At 40.3% G+C, this 19,204-nt stretch overlaps 1 protein-coding gene across 2 annotated transcripts in view; it reads right to left on the bottom strand.

Moving 5' to 3' along the window:
- MYO3A (myosin IIIA) overlaps positions 1–19,204 on the bottom strand; it is a 270,931-nt gene that overhangs the window by 78,637 nt on the left and 173,090 nt on the right. For both annotated transcript variants that reach the window (XM_059729090.1, XM_019497913.2), the window contains 9 exons: positions 17,640–17,739; positions 14,959–15,075; positions 13,072–13,176; positions 12,896–12,979; positions 9,004–9,206; positions 7,629–7,727; positions 7,391–7,505; positions 1,755–1,881; positions 166–376 (listed from right to left, as the gene is read on the bottom strand). In XM_059729090.1, the coding sequence (XP_059585073.1) occupies positions 166–376; positions 1,755–1,881; positions 7,391–7,505; positions 7,629–7,727; positions 9,004–9,206; positions 12,896–12,979; positions 13,072–13,176; positions 14,959–15,075; positions 17,640–17,739 (1,161 nt within the window). The remainder of the gene's footprint in view (positions 1–165; positions 377–1,754; positions 1,882–7,390; positions 7,506–7,628; positions 7,728–9,003; positions 9,207–12,895; positions 12,980–13,071; positions 13,177–14,958; positions 15,076–17,639; positions 17,740–19,204) is intronic.

Genomic DNA, 19,204 nt, shown 5'->3' with positions numbered 1-19,204 from the left:
CCGAATGTTTTAGATAAGAAAAAAGTAATAAAATATCTCTTATGAACGTTCATTTTACAGCTATTCAATAAAATACAGATAAATAAAAAGAGCAGGCAGTAATGCAAGTCATACGGTGCCCATTAAAAAAATATATTTTTTGTCTTCTGGAAAATGTTCCTTTACCTTAGAAGTTTGTCTGGCTTGAGTAAAGCATTGATGCGATTGACTATCCAACTAAAGAGGCGTCCATATAATGCTTTGGCCATAGCATCCCTGACATCAGTAGCTTTTTCCATGGTGTTGGGACGGATGATTGTTTCTCCTCGAGTCACCACACAATGAGAGGTGAGAGCTTCTTGCAGTTCATCTGCCTGAATGCACAGCAAGGAAGCACCTTGGAAGTAAACAAGTTTACTGTTAAATTACATAGGGCCAGCTCACAAAGAGAGTTTTGAAGGATGAAGGTTTTTTTTTAATTTCTAAGGGCTTGATATGCAAGTACAACATGCCCTGAGAAAGGGGCAGAGCATAACTATGCTGACTCTAGAAGTAGGTCAAGATCTTCAACTGTCATTCAATCAAAATGTCTGCAATTTTTTCTTTGCTTTAAAATAGTGAAATATGCACCAAATCTTTCCCAGGTGTAGATTACATTCCCTTCCATGACAGCTCAGCTATGCTGGCCAGTGTGTAATAGGCTGGTGTCACAGCCACAACTCTAGGTAGAGGAAAAGAGAAACAACTTCCCTAGTGCTGCTTTGCCCTTTGTTGTTATAACTTAGGGTTGTCCAAGTGGTGGCCTGTAGGATGCATGTGGCCCACAGGAGGTTAATCTGTGGCTCTGGGTTCCCACCTGGTTATCACTCCTCCATTTTTCCAGCTGCAGCAGCAGACGGGCACTCTGGGCTCCCGTTCCCTCCTGTGGCTTCTGCTTCCAGGGGGCAGTGCTGCATAAGCTGTAGCAGTGGGGAAGCTCATGTCATGGTGCAGTGGAGGAGCATTCAGGGGAGCTGAGGTTGGGGCCATGCATTGTGGGCTAGGGTGCCTAGGGGCAAGGGGTCCATAGCTCATGCTATTGTGGTCCCTGAGTTTGTGGCCTGAACTGCTGTGGCCTGTGCAACATGTAGCTCACAGCCACTTAGAAGCTGGATAACCCTGTTATACCTCAGTAGGTCGCTAACTAGAGTCCACCCAAAGGGAGAGATTATAATTGATTTTTTAATCCTACCAAAAAACTTCCCAATGGTAGGAAGAGCATGACAATGAAACAAGCAGCCTTGGGGAAATGTGGAAATCTACTTCACTGGAGATTTTTGACAAAAAAGGCTAGCAAGGCATCTGTCTGGGATGGTTTAGCAATAGCAAAACCTTCCACAGTAAAGGGGCTTAGACTAGATGACCCCTAAGGTATTGCCCAACCCTTGAACGCTGTGAGCATTGTAGGAGGTATGGTTGGTAAAAGAATTTAAGAATTTAAGATTTCAATGAAAGTTTTCATTGGAAGTTCAAATATAGATAAAAAAAAAATCATTGTTACATTTTGCTTTCACCTATCTCACCTAATAGTCACGCTTCATGAATACAACTTGGTTAACTGCTATAATAATTTGTAATAAATATGCTCGTGTTCAGCATGAATTGAGGTACAGTATTTTATTATTTTTGCAAGATTTCCATATGAATGCAATTTTATTGATAACCTTAATGTGTTATAATGAGCTGTCTCCTAAAACATTGAAGACACTTAATATTAAATTAAAGGAAGAACTTACAGTTCTCAAGAGCTACTGGATTAGAAATGTTGCTCTTGTCAATCATGTGCTCGGATACCACAGAAGAAAATTCAATGTTACCCACATTTAAAATTGCAGCGAGAATACTGTATACACTTCCAAGCTCCTGAAAAATAGATACAATTTATAGTTTTACATCTGATGCCTTAGGCTGTGTAACTGTTATTCTATTCCTCTCTTCCATATCTTAATAACCAGAAGTGGTACTGGGCCCCATTGTCTTAAAATATTAAAATGGCATGGAGATGCATTCAGTTTGTAGCAGAAGAAATGCCTACAAGAAATTGGGAGAGTACAGGTGTTCAAGTGGTTTCTCCCACAAGAAATATGGCAGGTTCGGGAGAAACATCTTCCTCTTTCAACCTCTTTCATGAGATTCTTGTATCAGAATGAATGTCTTTATGCTTCCTGGTCACATGACTCCTCCTGGGGATTGGCAGGCTGCAGGCTGGAATGCTTCTATATTTCCTCTCTCAAGATTTCTAGCACAGCAAATCCCTGTGAAATTTGCAATGATAGAAATGAACTCCATACTTGTTGGCTATGTCTCACTCAGTTGGACACTGGAGTACCTTTGTGGATCTTTGCCTAAATTTCTTGGTACAAGGAATTTTCCTAAAATTGGTCTGATTCTGTGCCCACTGAAATCAAGAAGAATCAGACAGTATATGGACCTGATTCTGAAAAGCATGTAATCATGCCTTAAGCCAATCTGTATTCAGCACTGCACATACCACACTTATTCAACTATAAAATGACCCTGAATATAAGACATCTCCCTAATAATTAGATTCTATATATTGAAAATTGTAAATCTGTTATAATTTTCCAGATATAGAATCTAATTATTGGAGGTTTGCCCTGAATTTGCCCCCCTACCACTGCTAGAGTATGGAAAATAAATTGGGGGGGGAGGGAAGGGAGTCAAAGGGCTCCTTTGCTCTCTAGCTCCCCCCCCCCCCTTTTCCAACTTATTCCTCCTCTCCTTACTGTCAGACCCTGCTCTTTCTAAGCACATGAAAGTGAAGTGCAAAATTTGCATATCAGCAAATTACTACAGGTACTTATTGACTTAATTCAGTTAGAATTGATACAGTTTATCTTTTTTTAAATGGCTGCAAGTTTTAGTACAGGTACCTCATAAACATACTTTTAAGCAGCAGTTTGGTACCTACTTATATATAATACAAGCTATACATGATATTAGTTCAAAGCCAAAAGTCTCATGATTTGTTTTATAGTTCTTTGGGCTGGACCCTAGCAGCATTTCAAGCTATAGTGACCCCATAGGTCAGCATTGCTGAGTATGTGTGTGGGTACTCCAGATACCGCTCTGCCTGACAAAGGATCCATGTGCTAATTAGCTCTCCACTCATGAATGGTACTGGGTGTTCTTGTCACAAGTCCTGGAATCCTCCAAAAATGTATATGCAGATGAGGTGCAGGGCAACCTGGTCCAGTTCCACCTCATGCACAATGGGGCCATACTAAACATATGTGACAGGCTGAAAAAGGGGGTGACAGAAGGCTTCTAAGTGAACTGTTTGGGGCCCTATTTGATGATGTCTGCCAGACATTTAAGGCTGGTGAAGAAATAGGAATCATTGGAAATGGGAAAGTAAGGTGCAGCTTAGCAGTGGGAGTTAAGAGGAAGTCCAAATGTATTTAGAGTAGTAACTCTAAATACAATGGGCATCTGCACATATTTTATTCAGATGGGCTGCATTAACTTATTCGTGTGGTAGTAGCAATTTTGGAACCAAGGGAGGGTGTCAGGACTGGCTCTGGCTTTCCCACTGCTGGCATACTATTGCAGTACCTCCAGGCCTGGTGCCAATTCCTTGTGGAAGGAACACCCACCCATTTTTTAAGGGCCATCAAAGAAAAAAAGTTCCCATCTGTGTTTCCCCCTTGTGGGTCATGCTTAGCGTTGGTTGCATTTAATCAACATCATAGCTGGTGTCCATTACTGAGCACATTCTGCTTTTGGCACCAGTGTAATGATCGACAATGTACTTAATGTGGTTTCCTTGTATGCAGTGGTTTCCTTGTATGCAAACTGTTCCCCATGCTGCCTGGGGGGGAAAAAAACCCCTTGTCTTGTATTCGAGTAAATGTGGTATTTAACTTAAGCGTGTGTCTTGGTACCACTCCTCTCAAGTGCTTAACTGCTGGGAAATCTACCTGACCCGGGGCCAGTGTCTTTAAGCATAGTTTTTGTTAGGGGGATATACAGTAACTGACTTTTAAATAAATAAATAAATAAATAATAATAAATAAATGATAAATAATAATAAATGATAAATTGTCTAGAATAATGATAAATAATGATAAATAGTCTAGAATAATGAAAGAGATAAAAGATTTCAGTATGGCGTGACTTGATATAAGCCATAAATGTGAATCATTGTCTGCATAATTGGTGATTTATGGTCATCAACTAAGCAGAGTTTGCCAGGTATTATACTTGTGACGTGGGCTAAAGTTAAGCTAGAACTGTGAAATATTCTCACGGGTAAGGGGGACACATTTTATCAGCTAGGCTACTCATCGTGCCATCTCCCAAAATATTTACTGTCATGCTGGCATTGCACCAAGCATTGATTAGTCAGATAAAATCCTTACTTGCACAAATACATTTGATATTGTTTTTAACACTGAAAAATTAATCCAGCATAAACCCAGTGGCTAACAAAACAAAACAAAAATTCTTGATCTTGTTTTTAATGCTAAAAAAACAATCCAACATAAACCCAGTGGCTAATAAAAATGAATTATTCCAGTGACATAGAGACAAACTATAAAAGTTCACACTTAAAAATTACTCTTGGGATGACTGGGTCTCAGCATGTATGTATTTAAAGTGATTATTTGCCTTCCAAGCTTGCAAATGTAGCTGGAATGCAAAACAATGAATAACCTGACTTTTGCCCTCTGTTGTATTATGTGTACAGCAGCTGACATTTTTGTGCCCTTTTTCAGTAGGTGTTAAATCTGGCTCGGTCTGTCTAGTACACAATGATTTCAGTACAGTCATTTCCTATTATTTTTGTCAAGCATTTGTAAGTAAAACATTGCAACTTTAACACAGAAAACATAGAGTGTGAAGTTACCATTAAAGCACATTAGTCAGTTTAATGGACATGTTCCATAAAAACATTAAGGTTTGAACTGCAGTCAGAGAGAAGATGGCTTTATGTTCAACATTTCTGCTTATAAAAGAATCATGTGTAGAGAAACTCATCTATGCTCCAGAATGAAAAGTCAAAGCTTAGGGGTACATTATAGAAAATTTCAGCTGTCCATGAAAAAACCTTTCTGATACAGTATCCCTCTCTAGCCATAGAGTAGCAGTCTCTGCATATAGCAGGCTCAATTCTTGACCCTTAATCAAAGTTCTGCAAAGGGGATGCTGTAGGGGAGACCTACAGACTCCTTGCAGTACGGATAGGAGGCATTGCAATGAAAGTAGGTGTGAATCCAAGAGCTTGGGGGAACATGGCTGCTGAGTCACCCTCGCAGCAGCTACTCCCTCCTCTGCAAGCTGGTATGGAAGTGGAGTACGGCAATATTGCTGGGTTTTTTGAGAGGCTATTGTTAATTGTTAAAAACTAGTTCCATGGAGTCCCGGTCCTGCCTTGTGCTTGACACAGGAAGCTCAAGAAGGCAGGAATTCTAATATTATAAAAACTGAAGCCTGTCTGTCTGTCTGTAACACTTTATTTGCACTCTGACTGGCTGGCAGAAACAGCCACTCAGAGTGCTCCAAGCATGGGAGAGCACCGCCATGATTCGGAAGCTGCGCCAAGGACCAGACAGAGGGTGGGGGAGCCCACCTCACTCCCTGCAAGAGGCAGAATAGTGGCAGCATGGAGCGCTAGGTGGTGGCACTCCATCCCAGTCCCTTCCCTCCCCTGACCCCTGTCATTCTTGATGGGCAATTGGCTAGTACTCTCTATGATCCTTCAACCATACTACCTAAGCACAGTGCCCCCTCAGCAAAGTGAAAAGAAAAGGAATGTTAACTGTATATGCAGTGCAGCTGATCTCATGGGGGCAACTTCTTTTTAGGCCATATGGAGTCACCACTTTATGCAAGTGATGTCCTTATCTAGGACTATCCAACTTCTAAGGGGCTGGGAGTTGAATGCCTTATGGGCCACACCAGCAGGCGTGGAACATTCACAGGCCACAACAGGACAGATCATGGGCCCCTCAGGATGCATATGATGTGGCTGCCACTTCCCTTCCCCTCGCCCCCACTGCACCACACCCCACTGCTGCCCCTGGCTCATTGTCATCTCCATGGCCTTGCCAAGCTGCATTGCTCCACCCCTGGGGGTTGGGGCAGGCAGTGAAAGCCAGAGGAGAGAGGGGGATCCCTGAGACTCCAGACAAAGGATAGGGGGGAAGCAGCAGCTGAGCAGGACCCCAGGGGTTGCAACTGAACCCCTTGTGGACCAGATATGGCCTGTGGGCACCAGTTGGACATCTGTGGTCTAATCAATCGACCAAAGCACCTAAGCACAGGGAACAGGAACAGGAACAGGTGGGTTTCATTGTACAGTGTACTTCATGCACATTGAGGCCTTCAGTTCTCTGTGCCCTGAATCCTGAACACTCTTTTACACCAGTTCTGTAAAGAAGTGGTTCTCAACCTTTTTTGTGTCAGCACCCATTTGTAAACCATCAATAGCCAGTCTTGGCCCAGTGCCCCTCATTCCCAACACACTGCTCCCTACCCTCAGGCCCTAGCCCCTTCCTGGTGTGTGGGACAGGGGTGGATGTGTAGGGTGGGGGGCCCCAAGCAGCCCTTTGCAAGCTGAAACTGTGCCAGCCTGCAAGGGAAAAGCCACAGTTTCCCACATTTTTCTCCTTTAAAGGAGAATCCATTTTTAAAGTTTGTTCACAACCCTTTCATATAGTCTTGCAACCCACTTTTGTGTCATGACCCATGGGTTGAGAAACACCGCTGTAAAGGAGGGATGTGTGGCCTTATTCATGCTGCTATGGTGCTGAAGCTGTGTATAAGTGTCACAAGGAAAAAGAAGAAAAGGGCTTGTAAGAGGAGATAGACTCCATAGCTTATTGTGGAACATGTGGAAACTGTTCGCAGTTGAAGATGAACATATCTGCTTTGGCTATTGTACGCAGATGAGCAATAAAGTAAGTAAAGGTTCAGTTGGAAATTTTCCATCAAAAGTGTTTTTCAGCTAAACGATTTTCTTTTACATAAAATGCCTACTTCCTCAGAAGATATCAGTGTTTACAGTAAAAAAATAATCCCCGAAAACCAATATTTTTTAATTCTGAAATGCCACTCCACTGTCTCATTGTCTGTGTCTAATTTGTAAAAGCCCTTTTTCCCCAATCACTTAGCTGTCTTATGTTCACTAATTTTGTAGTAATTGGGGATAATATTACATTACTTTAACATCTTAAATAATTTAAACATTTCTTTGACAATATAACGAACTATAGAATATTGAAAAATATAAAAGAAAGAAGATGACTATTTGTATCCCTTGTGTATACTTCCCGTTTACCTCTTGGTCTGAAAACATGCACATGAAGGTTTCAAAAACTGAGAAAGTTTAAAAGTTGTCAGCACTTACCTCCATTGTGAAGCCTATGACTTTGAAGCATTGCTCTATTAATTCAAACTGGGACTTATAGAAACTATTGTTCATTAAATCTTGCACTATTCTGAAATGATCATTTTGCAGATATCTGAAAGATTTGAGGGAGGAATGGTTAGAATCCTAACAAGGTTAGGAACCCAGTTACAGACTGTTTCTTCATTATTAATTCATATAAAAAACAAAACAAAACCAAAACCAAAACTTGTGTTACCTGGGAGGCTTATTTTCTGGCAATTTATAATGTGCCAGTTTTTTCTTTTCTGCCAAACCAGCATAAATGTAGTAAAAAATATGGAAATTTTTCTCTCCTCTGAAACAAAAAAATAACAATTATTTCTTTTAGTAAATTGGTTGTACTGTTAATGACATTGATACTATTATTGTGTCAAAGATGCTGTCCAGATGGACAGCATAATTACATTACGTTATATTAATATCACCTGGCCCACTTTTGGCCAGGTAAGTAACAATAAGTCTGTTTCTTTCTGTGCAAAGTATTTTTTGGATTATTTTAGGGCAAAGTTGATTTTTTTCTGAAAATTTATAATTTCTGTGACTTAAATTTCATTGGGAAAATAAAGTTTGACATACAAACCGGTCCCACCCTGGTTTGTTATGTTTAAGGACTGACCAAATTTGTGAATTTGTGGATTTTACAGAATCTGTGAAATTCGGCATTGCCTGCAACATCCAGGAATCTGTGGAAAAAATAAATTACCAGAAATAAAATGCTGGCTCCCCAGAGGAAGCCAGCAGCCCTCAGTGTGCTGTGCCAGACTGCTGAGGTTGGGAAGGGGGCTGCCCACTCAAAGGGCTGCCAGCAAGATGACTGATGCCCCCCCTTGCTGCTGACTGGCTCTGAGGGCTGCCTGTCACGTGGCCCCATGCGTGGCTGCTGGGCTCCTCGGCCCACTGTGCTCTTCCAGCAAAATGGCTGCCTGGGCCCACGTTCTGCCCATGGAATTGGGGGGCAGCTCCCGTGAATTAGGTAGGTCCCTAGTCATGTTGTTCCAGATCAAACTCAGCTGGACTTTTGTGTAAGAAAAGTACTACAGATTACAGACTCATATATAACGTACATATTAACTTGTGTATCTGTACTATATTTGGGTCATGCTCCTTTCTAAACGGAACTGTATTAAACTATCTGAGATTTAATTAAATGTTTTGCATGCAAGTTACATTAAGGAAGGAAAATTACAGATATCGACCTAAACAATAAACAAACAAATAAATACAATATTAAGGGCGTAATATAAAATGACATAATCAAAGAAACTCAGAATTAAGAATATTAGACTGTTTCTTATCCTTCTTACACATACACACCCTTTTTGCTATATATGCAATGTTTAAAAAAATCCTGCTTAGAGAAACCAGAAGGCAATGGAAAATGGTACACTAAAAATCATTTTGTATTGTTAGACATTTATAATGATCAGCTTTTATTTGAAAACATCTCACTTATTTACATCTTTCAGTGTAATATTTTCTTATATTATATATTCTTTTTGTTTGTTTCCAAATGGGTCAACTTTTTTTTTTTTTTTTTTTTTTTTTTTTTTTTTTTTTTTTTTTTTACTTACAGAGCCTGATGGACAACTCTAGACTTTTCAAGGAGGTATTCTGAAATTTGGGCTCCTACTACGGTCCCACCACAGGTGAATTTCATTTCTAAGTACTTTCCAAATCTGCTGGAGTTATCATTGATAATGGTGCCTGCATTTCCAAAGGCTTCTACCAAATTGTTCACTTGGAGGATCTTTTCCTGAAGAGTCCTGTTATTAGCCTGTTTAAACAAATTATACTTATGAATACAGAAAAAGTATTTTTTTACAAGTTATCTAGAAGAATCTCAATTTATCTGTTAAAATTTCTTTTTTAAAGTAGAGTTGGATTTCTGATCTGTCTTATGTACTTTTGGAATCTTTATTTAGCTATAACTAGCAAACATCAAAACCCGAATGAGAAAAAATTCCCTTGGAGAGCAAACTGGGGCCTTAATTTTAGCCACAGAACCATCCACATGATCCATTGCCATAGTGGATGTCCACCTGACAAAGCATTTCTGTACAGGAAAATGTAATTGCAACATATTGCAAATATGATTAAAGCTGGTTATATCTTGCAATCTGGTTTTATATGTCACAATTGCAGTAAAGATGCTGTGCAGTAAAGAAGGTTGAGTCTACTCAACAGTTTCTAATGGCTATGTCTGCATGTCTATGTCTGCATGTCTTAACTATAAGTGTGATTCACAGTAACTAGATTAAGGCTACTTTGGGTATATTTATCTGTGTTACAATCACATTTCCATTTTACTGTGTGTACATGTACCTTCATTTAAAGTGCATAGAAGCAAGGAGTAAAGACAGTGAATGAAAACCATGATTTCCAATCCAATCTATGAATGGATCCAATTAAGTCAATGGCTGTCAATCGGGGAACTCCTAATGACTTTAGTTGATCCAGGATTTTTCCCATTTGATCATTTCGATTAGTTTTTGTGGGCACCTATACATGTGCCCGATGCCTGCTCCAATACGTTCTAATTAGAACTTGATTAATTGATTGAATCTGCTGGAGTGTGCAAATCAGCATGCTCCAGCAGCTTTGGCATCACATGTATTCAGCATTCTTGCGCTTCAAAATGGTGCTGGGGACGCTTTAACTAAAGTTAATCAAACAAGCTTTAGTTAAAGTGCCCTGTCACCATTTTGAAGCGCAGAACACTGAATCCATGAGATGCTGCAGGTGCTTTAATTAGAGAGGTTCCCAAAAGCCACTCTAATTAAGGCACACCTCCACCCCCACCCTGGAACATATGTAAAGATGCCCTGTATTTCCAATAATTATTTTCCTCACTGGAAACCTTTCCCTATCTATCTTCACTTTCTGAAGGAGGATACTCCTGGAGGCCCAATTTAACATCTGAGTGGAGTCCCTCCATTAGTTATAAATCTTTCCCAAACTCAGTGTGCTCCTGCCTACATATTTCCACTCTTTAAAAATCTCAAGACCTGGGTATCTACCATACTTTTGCATTGATTTAAGAAGCCAAATCATCAGGCCAACCTTTCTTGTCCAAAACACATATGGAAGGATAGTGGAATTGCCAACAATCCAGTGGTGAAGAGAGGTTTGCTTCTAAAGAGGTGGAAAAGAATCTTAATTAGGACTGTTTGGGTAACTTTTAGCAAAGGCTGTATGGCAGAGGATTACCCAAGAAGAGTACAGGTTTCACTATATTTTCTAATATCTCGCAGCATTTGAAACATTTTTTTTCAAGTGGTCCAAATGTAGCAAAACCCCCAGTTTTTCTTCTTTTTTTTTAAATGCATTCCCTCCCCTTCCCCAACCATTTATGACTTTGTCTCTCCCTTTCTATTCCCCATAGATAAGTATAAGTGAGCTAAGACATAGGATAAGCTTCAGCATTTTATTTTGGTAGCAAGTTGTATTTGTTTTGTTTTTCCTCCTTCTTTATATTGTATAATTATTATGTTTATATTGATTTTTACTGTCCTATATTACTGTTTTACTGATACTATATGATTTAGACCTACATATGTAAGTTAGCATAAGTCATGTCAAGTTTCCATTTTGTTTGTCAAGTCTCCATCCTGTCCCCATGCCCGGTCATGTAATCCATGACTCACACCTACCCCACCTATGTAACTTGGTTCCTGAATGAATGGGGATGAATGAGGGTGCTTGAGAGACAATGGCAGTAGTTCTAAAAATAGCTCCCTCTGAATGACCAAACCATTAACACCAATACCTGGACCAACGACCCAGCCCTTAGAACCACCCACAGCATTCAAGAAACAAAAGATGAGGCAACCCACCATTGTGCCAGGCTGCACATGCTCAGTAAGAACACCTGGAGCCCTCTGGAACAGGACTGACCTTGCCTGGACAGGCCCTCCCCACAGGAGATCAGAGGTAGTCTGCCCCATAGAAGAAGTAGTGAAGACCGACTCCTTGGGACGCTCTTTCCATCAGGACCAGCACCATGCCACACCACTTATCCACCCAGAGGCCCTGCCGGCGACCCCCCTCTGGACAACACCTACTGGACAAAGACCCCTTTCCAGCCTGGATAGGTAGCTATCACCCCCTACCCTCTCTTCAACCAAGGACTTGGGCTCTGTTTCTCTTCCCTACCTGGACTCTAGCCCTTCCACTGAGTCTCTTTCTCCTGCTGTCATTGGGTGTGTGTGTGTGTGTGTGTGTGTGTGTGTGTGTGTGAACCAATAACTTCATGGGGCTGTGTAGCATGGTGTCTGTTTAATAAACCTGTTATTTGGACCCCTGAGTTGGGTTTTGGTTTACTATGGTTCAGCTCTGCTCCAATCTCTGCTCCTCGCCCCTCTAACTTCTGTCTCATTTCTCCCTCTCCTGCTTCTGGGCCCACTGCCACCTCCACCACCTGTCCTGAGCTCCTCTCTGACTCCAAACCCCTTTTTTCTTTGCCACTGTCTTATCCCCACTGCCTTTTCCCCTGAGCAACCAGGTTTCTGCCTCAGTTTCCTTCCTGGCTGTCTCCTCCTTGCCACCACTTACCTGCTGTTCCCCCCCCCCCCCCAATATCTCAGCTGCCTGCCTCAGTTTCCAGCCCCAAGTTCCCAGGTTTCTGTCTCTCTCTCTTTCCTGGCTGTCTCCTCCTTGCCCCCAGGCTTTTTTTTTTCTTTTTCTTTCCCTTGCACCAGTGACTTCGAGTAACCCTGAGACCACTTGATCTTAAGTAAACCCAAGCCTCAGTTCCTCAGCCAGCTTCTCTCTAGTCCACCGGTTTTAATCCTGGTTCTGGCAGCTTTCACACTCTACACTTTGACTCTCTCTCTCTCACCTTGACCTTCCCCCAAGTATCCCAGGTACCCCAAACACACACATACATACTGTACCATCCAAGTTAGGAACTTACCTATGTGTAGGTGGGTTGTATGTATGTGAACTGGTGAGTGTGTGTGTATATATCTATCTATCATTGTGTGCACAATGTACAAATTAGTGATCTGTGTATGTGTACTGAGTGTGCGGGTATTGACAATTGATTTTTGTCTAATTTTTAGTGTGTATGTGCTTGAATTGGTGATAGGTATGCATGTGTCTAGGCTGGTTTAGATGTGTATGTTCCTGAGCTGGTAGTGTGTGTGTGTGTGTGTGTGTGTGTATGCACCTAGTTGATTTGTGTGTTTGTATATGTGCAATTGTGTCACACCCTCCTGTCTAACAGCGCAATATTGAGATCCTGAGAGTTGGCCTGACCCCACAGGGCAACAGAATGGGGGGAAAAGTGCAATGGATGATGTGCATCATCCTTCCTCTAGCCTTGTAAATAATCTTTGGAAAAGATAATACAGTTTTGAGCCATATTACCTTTTCCACACCTGCTTGAGTTTGAGAATATGACCCAATCTGTTCTGGTTTCATACTTCATAAAGAGATGTAAAAGCCTCTACTTTCAAAACTTACCTTTCCAAGGACAGTGAGCTGCTGAACAAGAAGGTGGGCACTCTGTGTCTTGCCAGCTCCACTTTCTCCAGAAATGACAATGCACTGAAGAAAATCAGAGCAGAAGTCCATTTTCTCTCAGTTAAACAGAAAGAGGTAGAAAATATAAATCTGATTTTGTACAGCAGTATTTTTACCTGATCTGAGTTGTATGTCACCATTGATTGATAACCAATGTCAGCTACAGCAAAAATGTGGGGAGGATTGGCAGTCCGTTTTGCTCCAAGGTACAGTTTGGAATGCTGAGTGTAAGAAAAATGAAAATGTCATCAGTGTTTCTTTAATGCATCATTTGGATTATTTCATCAGGGCTCTTTAATTTTTATTGCTTGCTATAAAGGATCCTGAATACACAAGTAGAGCTGTTTTAGAATTAAAAGTATTATTACTCCACTATCTATACCATGGGCTGTTATGTGCTTTGTATATTAACATACCCTACAAAGGAGCTAGCACAGCTACAAATCCCATTGTGCTTTGATTATAATGTAAAATTAAAATAATTAGGACAAGATTTTATGTTTTCAGTCACAAAGCACCCAAATTATAATTTCGTTCCATTTTCTTTTCCCATCCTCCTGGTGTGTGCATGCAGTTTAGGTGGCAAACTTTAGCAGATGTTCTCTTTGTATTTTCTGTAACTAGTAATAACAATGGCAATCTTGTATTTGTTCCTGACTCTCACATCAATCACCTATTGTTTAAGTACCATGAGAAACATACTCAAGGATAAAGCATTAAAGTGTCCCTTAGGTAACCAGCTAATCAGTTAAATATATACATAGATTTCTCAGATTATCCAGCTCAGATTATCTGTTGGGGGAAGGGGGAAGGAGAGAGGGAAGAGACTAAGGGAGGAATCTGATCTCCCCTCCTCTGTGGTGCAGAAGCAGAGCTACTTCACAGGTCTGTTTCAGTCTCCTACCTAGTATAATCTCTGTGAATTTGGTATTCCTGTGTAGAAGGATTGGGCTGAACAGGTCTGTGTAATTACAGATTCTCCAGATCAAGCTTTCATGTGGCCTGACTAGGACCCCTCATCCCTTCTGTGCTGTTATTTTAGGGCCCTCTAACAGAGGAGCCCTTTGTGTCACAGAAGGGAGGTACAGTCAGGCACTCCCCATTCTTTAGTAGAATTATACCCCTTGAGGACTGTCCAATCCAGTAAAGGGGCCAAAATTAGCTTTTTACTGCAAGGAGAGTGTTGCAAAGCAGCAAAAAAACACAGAGCATTTCAGAAATATAACATGAGGGGGAACAGAGAAAATCCTTAGCATCTGTTCTTCAATATTCCTCCTATTACACTTGGGTCAACCAGGACTAACCACTGGCAACAGTAGAATATCAGCATGAAATTCTTCTGGTCCTTCATGGAAAGCACAATGAGGAGCAAAAGTGGATGGTACAAGGTGCTTTAGAAAACACTGGGTGTGTCTACACAAGACGCTATGTTGCCATAGTGATGAGCTATGATGATGTAGCTTGTTGCTATGGGGACATAGCGTTGGCAGGCAGGAACCGTGACGCTGACACTACTGCACAGTAGCAACAAGCTACTGCACAGTAGCTTATTGTTACTGCCCAGTAGGGTTGGAAACAACCCATGCGCTGCTGGGACTGCACAGTACTGGTGGTTGCTGTGCAGTTATTTAGTACTTGCTAAAGCAAGGGCTAACGCAAGTACTAAATAACTGTGCAGTAACAACTGCACAGTTGGAAATACATGTAGACGCACCCTTGTATCTCTTTCAAAAACAAGACAATTGAAAGTTGAGGGTCTCAATGTAGAGTGGGCTTCAGCCTGTTTGCATGTATCAGTGACAGAGTGTGGTTCATTTAAGGTCAGAAGTTCAATAATGAAGCTACTTAGATAACAATGCAACATGAATTATTAGTAATTCTTTTATTTAAGAGAGCAGGAGTAGATCATTAGGGATGGCTTACTCAGGATTTCATGTAAATGTTCATATTTCTCTGTAAATCAGAGAGAGTATAGGAAGAGAACCAATGCTATTTTTACAGACCTGTGTAGAATAAATATCTAGGTTCTGAAATGGATTGACGGCGATGAGGATGTCTCCTACAAAGGTATAGATTTGATCCCTGGCATAGCTCTTCTTCAACTGCTCTGTCACTGTATTCTGTTGTAAAAAGAATAGGGAAGTTTCTGTTATTTAAAAAAAAAATATTTTGCAGATAGAAGAACATTCAAAATTGTGTATTAGAAGAAGAGGGAGAGATCACATGGGGAAGTCATCTTAACTTCATGTTAAAGCTTTAAGCGACTCTCAAACCACCAAAAAATATTCAGATAATTGTATAAACATTAACCAATGATTAATGTAGCCACTCAGTTAATAAAGGGCATGCAAGGGGTTATTAGGTCCCAAAATGTGATTTGTATTCATGTCCAGCCACCTCTGAATTCCCAGCCTGAATGAACTAGTGTCCAGTGAGGGCTGGCTAACTTAGAATAGCCCCTGGTACAGGGCTTACACAAGACTTAAAATTATTCACTTGGAGTAACAGACAGACTACTGAACCACTCACTCTGCCATCCAACCCTATGTCAGTGTATGTTCATTTTTACTGTGAATAAATGTCTTTTGGGGATAGGAGGTGAGGGTGGGGGGAGGGGAAACATGTGATCTGAAATGGGGCTGAAATTACTGTATAAACATTTTAGAGCCTGTAGCCCTATCAGATACCCCGGGAAGTACATTTTAGAAGACTCCCCTCTTCCAAATAAATCCTTATTTGGATGGTTAAATAACATTTTTATTCTCCTCCAGACAAATGGGTCTGGGAAATGTGTTGACAGTCACTGGCCCAATATTAATCCTATATTTAAAATAAGATATAATGCAGATAAATATGCAGGCAGTGAGATCTTCTCAAACTTATCCTTTTTGAGATTAATAAAGTGCTCTTTTGGCCTAGAAACCTACTTATCTGAAATACAAAAGTACAAACAATGAGAGGCCATTAATAGACTGCAATTCACTCAAATGAGATGCAAAGTCATTATAGGCAGGTGGTGTTGGACTCGAGTGGATATGTTCTTGGGGGAAGAATGAGATAGATGTTTAAATCTCTATTTGTGGCCTTCCTTATTCTCTTTATATAAATAAGAGGAAAATTGATCTCTTCATTGGTGGAAGATTTTAAATACTGGGCTAATGAAGAAAAAACAATCTGGCTTGTCTCTATTCACTAATAGCTTATCCTATACTCCTTGGTGTATTTGTGTTACTTGTACAAAGAATAAGGGCCAAAATCGAATAAAATAACCCTGTTTTTCTTATTGTATTCTAATATTTTGTATTATTTCATTGTATCTATTTTTGTATTGCCATATATTTTGTAACAGCAGGTTACATTAGAGCAGATTAGTCAGACTCTTGACTGAGATGTTTTAGTCACGGATGATTCTGCCTTGAGCTGGTGGTTGGACAGATGACCTTGGGACGTGCCTTCCAGCTTTACTTTCCCACAATCTTATGTTCTGTTTTAATTATTTTTGTTTAAACTGTAGAATGTGTAATCTTACAGTATGCTCTTATCAATACTCATAAATTATATAATTTTATTATGAATTATATATATGTTTATTGTCAAATTCACTGTATTGTTTTAGCAACCGCTGTAAATAAACTACTGGTACTGTAGTATTAACTAATGTTTAAGGTGCTTTGAAAATTTAAAGTACTCAAAGTGCAGTTATCACTATCCAATGATGACAACATACCTCAGAAGCACCGAGTGAACTATTGTGGGCTGATTAATGGTAATATATCAGTAGAGTTTAACTTGAAGAGGGAGATTATGAATTATATTCTGTAATGATTCACAAACCATTCAACAGTGCAACATTTTCATTTCATCAACATCCAATCATTGCCTCTGTGAACAGTAGATAAAGCACTGTTGTCTGATTCTTTTCTCTCTCACATTTACTAGTATAAATCAGGGGTAATTCCACTGAAGAAAATGGAAGCATACTACTGCAGAGTAAGTGTAAGTGTAAGTAGAGAATCAAGCCTTCTGGCCACATTCCTTAGCAAAAGAGAGGTAAAGGAAACAATAAAGACCAATAAAACAAAGTAAAATGAAGCATATGCAGAACAAGATTTCCAAAGGAATAGCTTTCAACACAGATATTCTGCTCATAGTACACTTTCCCCTTTGTGATGGTGATTACAAAACAGCACTACTTTTGTCTCTCAAATGTTGTACAGGTTCAAGAATTGGTTGCACAAAAACAGCTCCTCAGCCGATTCAATGTGGCACAACACCACTAACTTTAATGGAACTACCCATCATTTTATGCCAGCTGAGAATGTGGCCCATGATGATATATCATCTTTAAAAACAAACTCCTCTAGATGCATGTCAAGTGATGTTTGCTGCATTGGAGTTGCCATAGTTTTAAGATAACAAGTTGTTAGATTCCACAGTTTTTACTAGGGTAAAGGACCAATGATGAAACTTATGACAATTTATGTCAGTTGTGGGTACTCAAGATGCAGCATATCTTATCTCACATTCAATAAACATAAGAAATCTGTAACGTATCATTACCTATTAATTAATTGCAATGTGAGAATGCAGGCCATTTAAACATCAAGAATACAGCAGGGTTTATCTTTCCGTTCATATCTGAATGCTCCCTTGCAGGAAAGCTTTTACAAGTGAAACATCTCACCTCATCCAGTACCTCCAAGGTTGCTAAATCATCTACATCCTCCTGGTTAGAAACTTGAGATTTATTGTAGTTCCCTTTCTTTGTATGAATACGCTCAAATCTAGAATACAAAAGCCATACACATCCATGAAGTGAGAAAACATGAATTGACCCTTCCAGGTACAGATGTATCAATGTCCTGATGTTCTGAATTCAAAACAGATGAAGGCTCTGATCCTGTGGCTGATACCAGGAGGAATTTTTTTTCACATGGTTTCTACATGAGTACAAGAATCAATGATTACACAGGAGCTGGGTTATATAGAAAATGTAACAATGCATACAATCATCATAAACTAGTGTTTACCTAGAAAAGTGAACCAGATTATTATTATGGATAGGACAAATATGGGGTTATATGGATGAATAACAGGGCAAGAATGATGTAGAACAGGGGTAACCAAGATAAGGACCATGGGCTGGATTTGGTCCATGAGGTCATGTTATCTGGCCCATGGGACTCCCTGCAGGGCTGGAAATCTGGCAGTGAGGAGCAGTGGCAGCATTAATTTCTATCGCTTTCAGGAGTCATAGAAATTAACAGTGCCATTGCCTGTCCTGCCACTAAATTTCCAGACTCCTGGAGAGCCCTGTGGCTCAGATGACATGTGGCTCCAGGCACTAGATCTGGCCTGCAGACTAGCCCCATGCCAGATTTGGCCCATAGGCTGGCACCACAACACTCATCCAGCTCAGAGTCCAGATGAGTTGGCCTCACTGATGTAAACAAAACTCCAAGATGGAAGTAGTTTTTATAAAAAATATTGATAATTTATTTAATGTTTAGATTATTTCAGTGCTTAGAAATATAGCTAGCAATAGAGGCCCAATAGAGGCCCTAAGTGCTATATTAATACTGATCTAACAGATAGTCTTTTCCCCTAAATGTGTTCACTGGAAGTAAATTGTGTTTGTAATCTATTGTAGAAAACAACAGAGCATTTCAAAACTGCCCTTCATCCTAGCACGACTAGTAATTTTATATATTAGGGGAAGTATTTTGTGTTTTTAAATGGAACAAAGAAAAATCAACTTAGTGCTAGAAATAATGCAGAAAAATCACAGGGGAGCAGGTGATCTCCAGGGAATTTCCTTACCCAGGGAAAAAGGCCACATTAGAGAAAGAGGAGTGGGATCCATCAAAACACTAATGAGGGAGACAGCAGGGGAAGCAAGATTCAGATTAGGCATATGTGCCACGAGAGGCCAGAGAAGGTCAAAGAACAGGAATTCTACAGGCTAAAAAGGGTTACAGCCTATACTGAGTTTAGATGTGTAAGAGGACAAAAGCAGCAAGAGGCCATAGATTGGTTCAGATTTCCTGATCTGATCTCTCTCCTCCAGACGCCATGCAGAAAAGCACACAAATGAGGCTGGGGTGTATCAGCTGTGAAGCAGAGATAACACAGAGACTGCTGCATGAATTTAAGCCAATAATCAGCTTGACTTGCTACAGAAGGCCCTTTCATTTGCTCTGATGCAGAGACATGCATCAAGATCAGAACAGGGCAGGTGCTTTCATACCA

This window comes from Alligator mississippiensis, chromosome 5 (assembly GCF_030867095.1).
Source record: "Alligator mississippiensis isolate rAllMis1 chromosome 5, rAllMis1, whole genome shotgun sequence".
Lineage (NCBI taxonomy): Eukaryota > Metazoa > Chordata > Crocodylia > Alligatoridae > Alligator > Alligator mississippiensis.
Note: the sequence above shows the minus strand (reverse complement) of the source record. Positions and strands in the feature narration are given on the sequence as shown.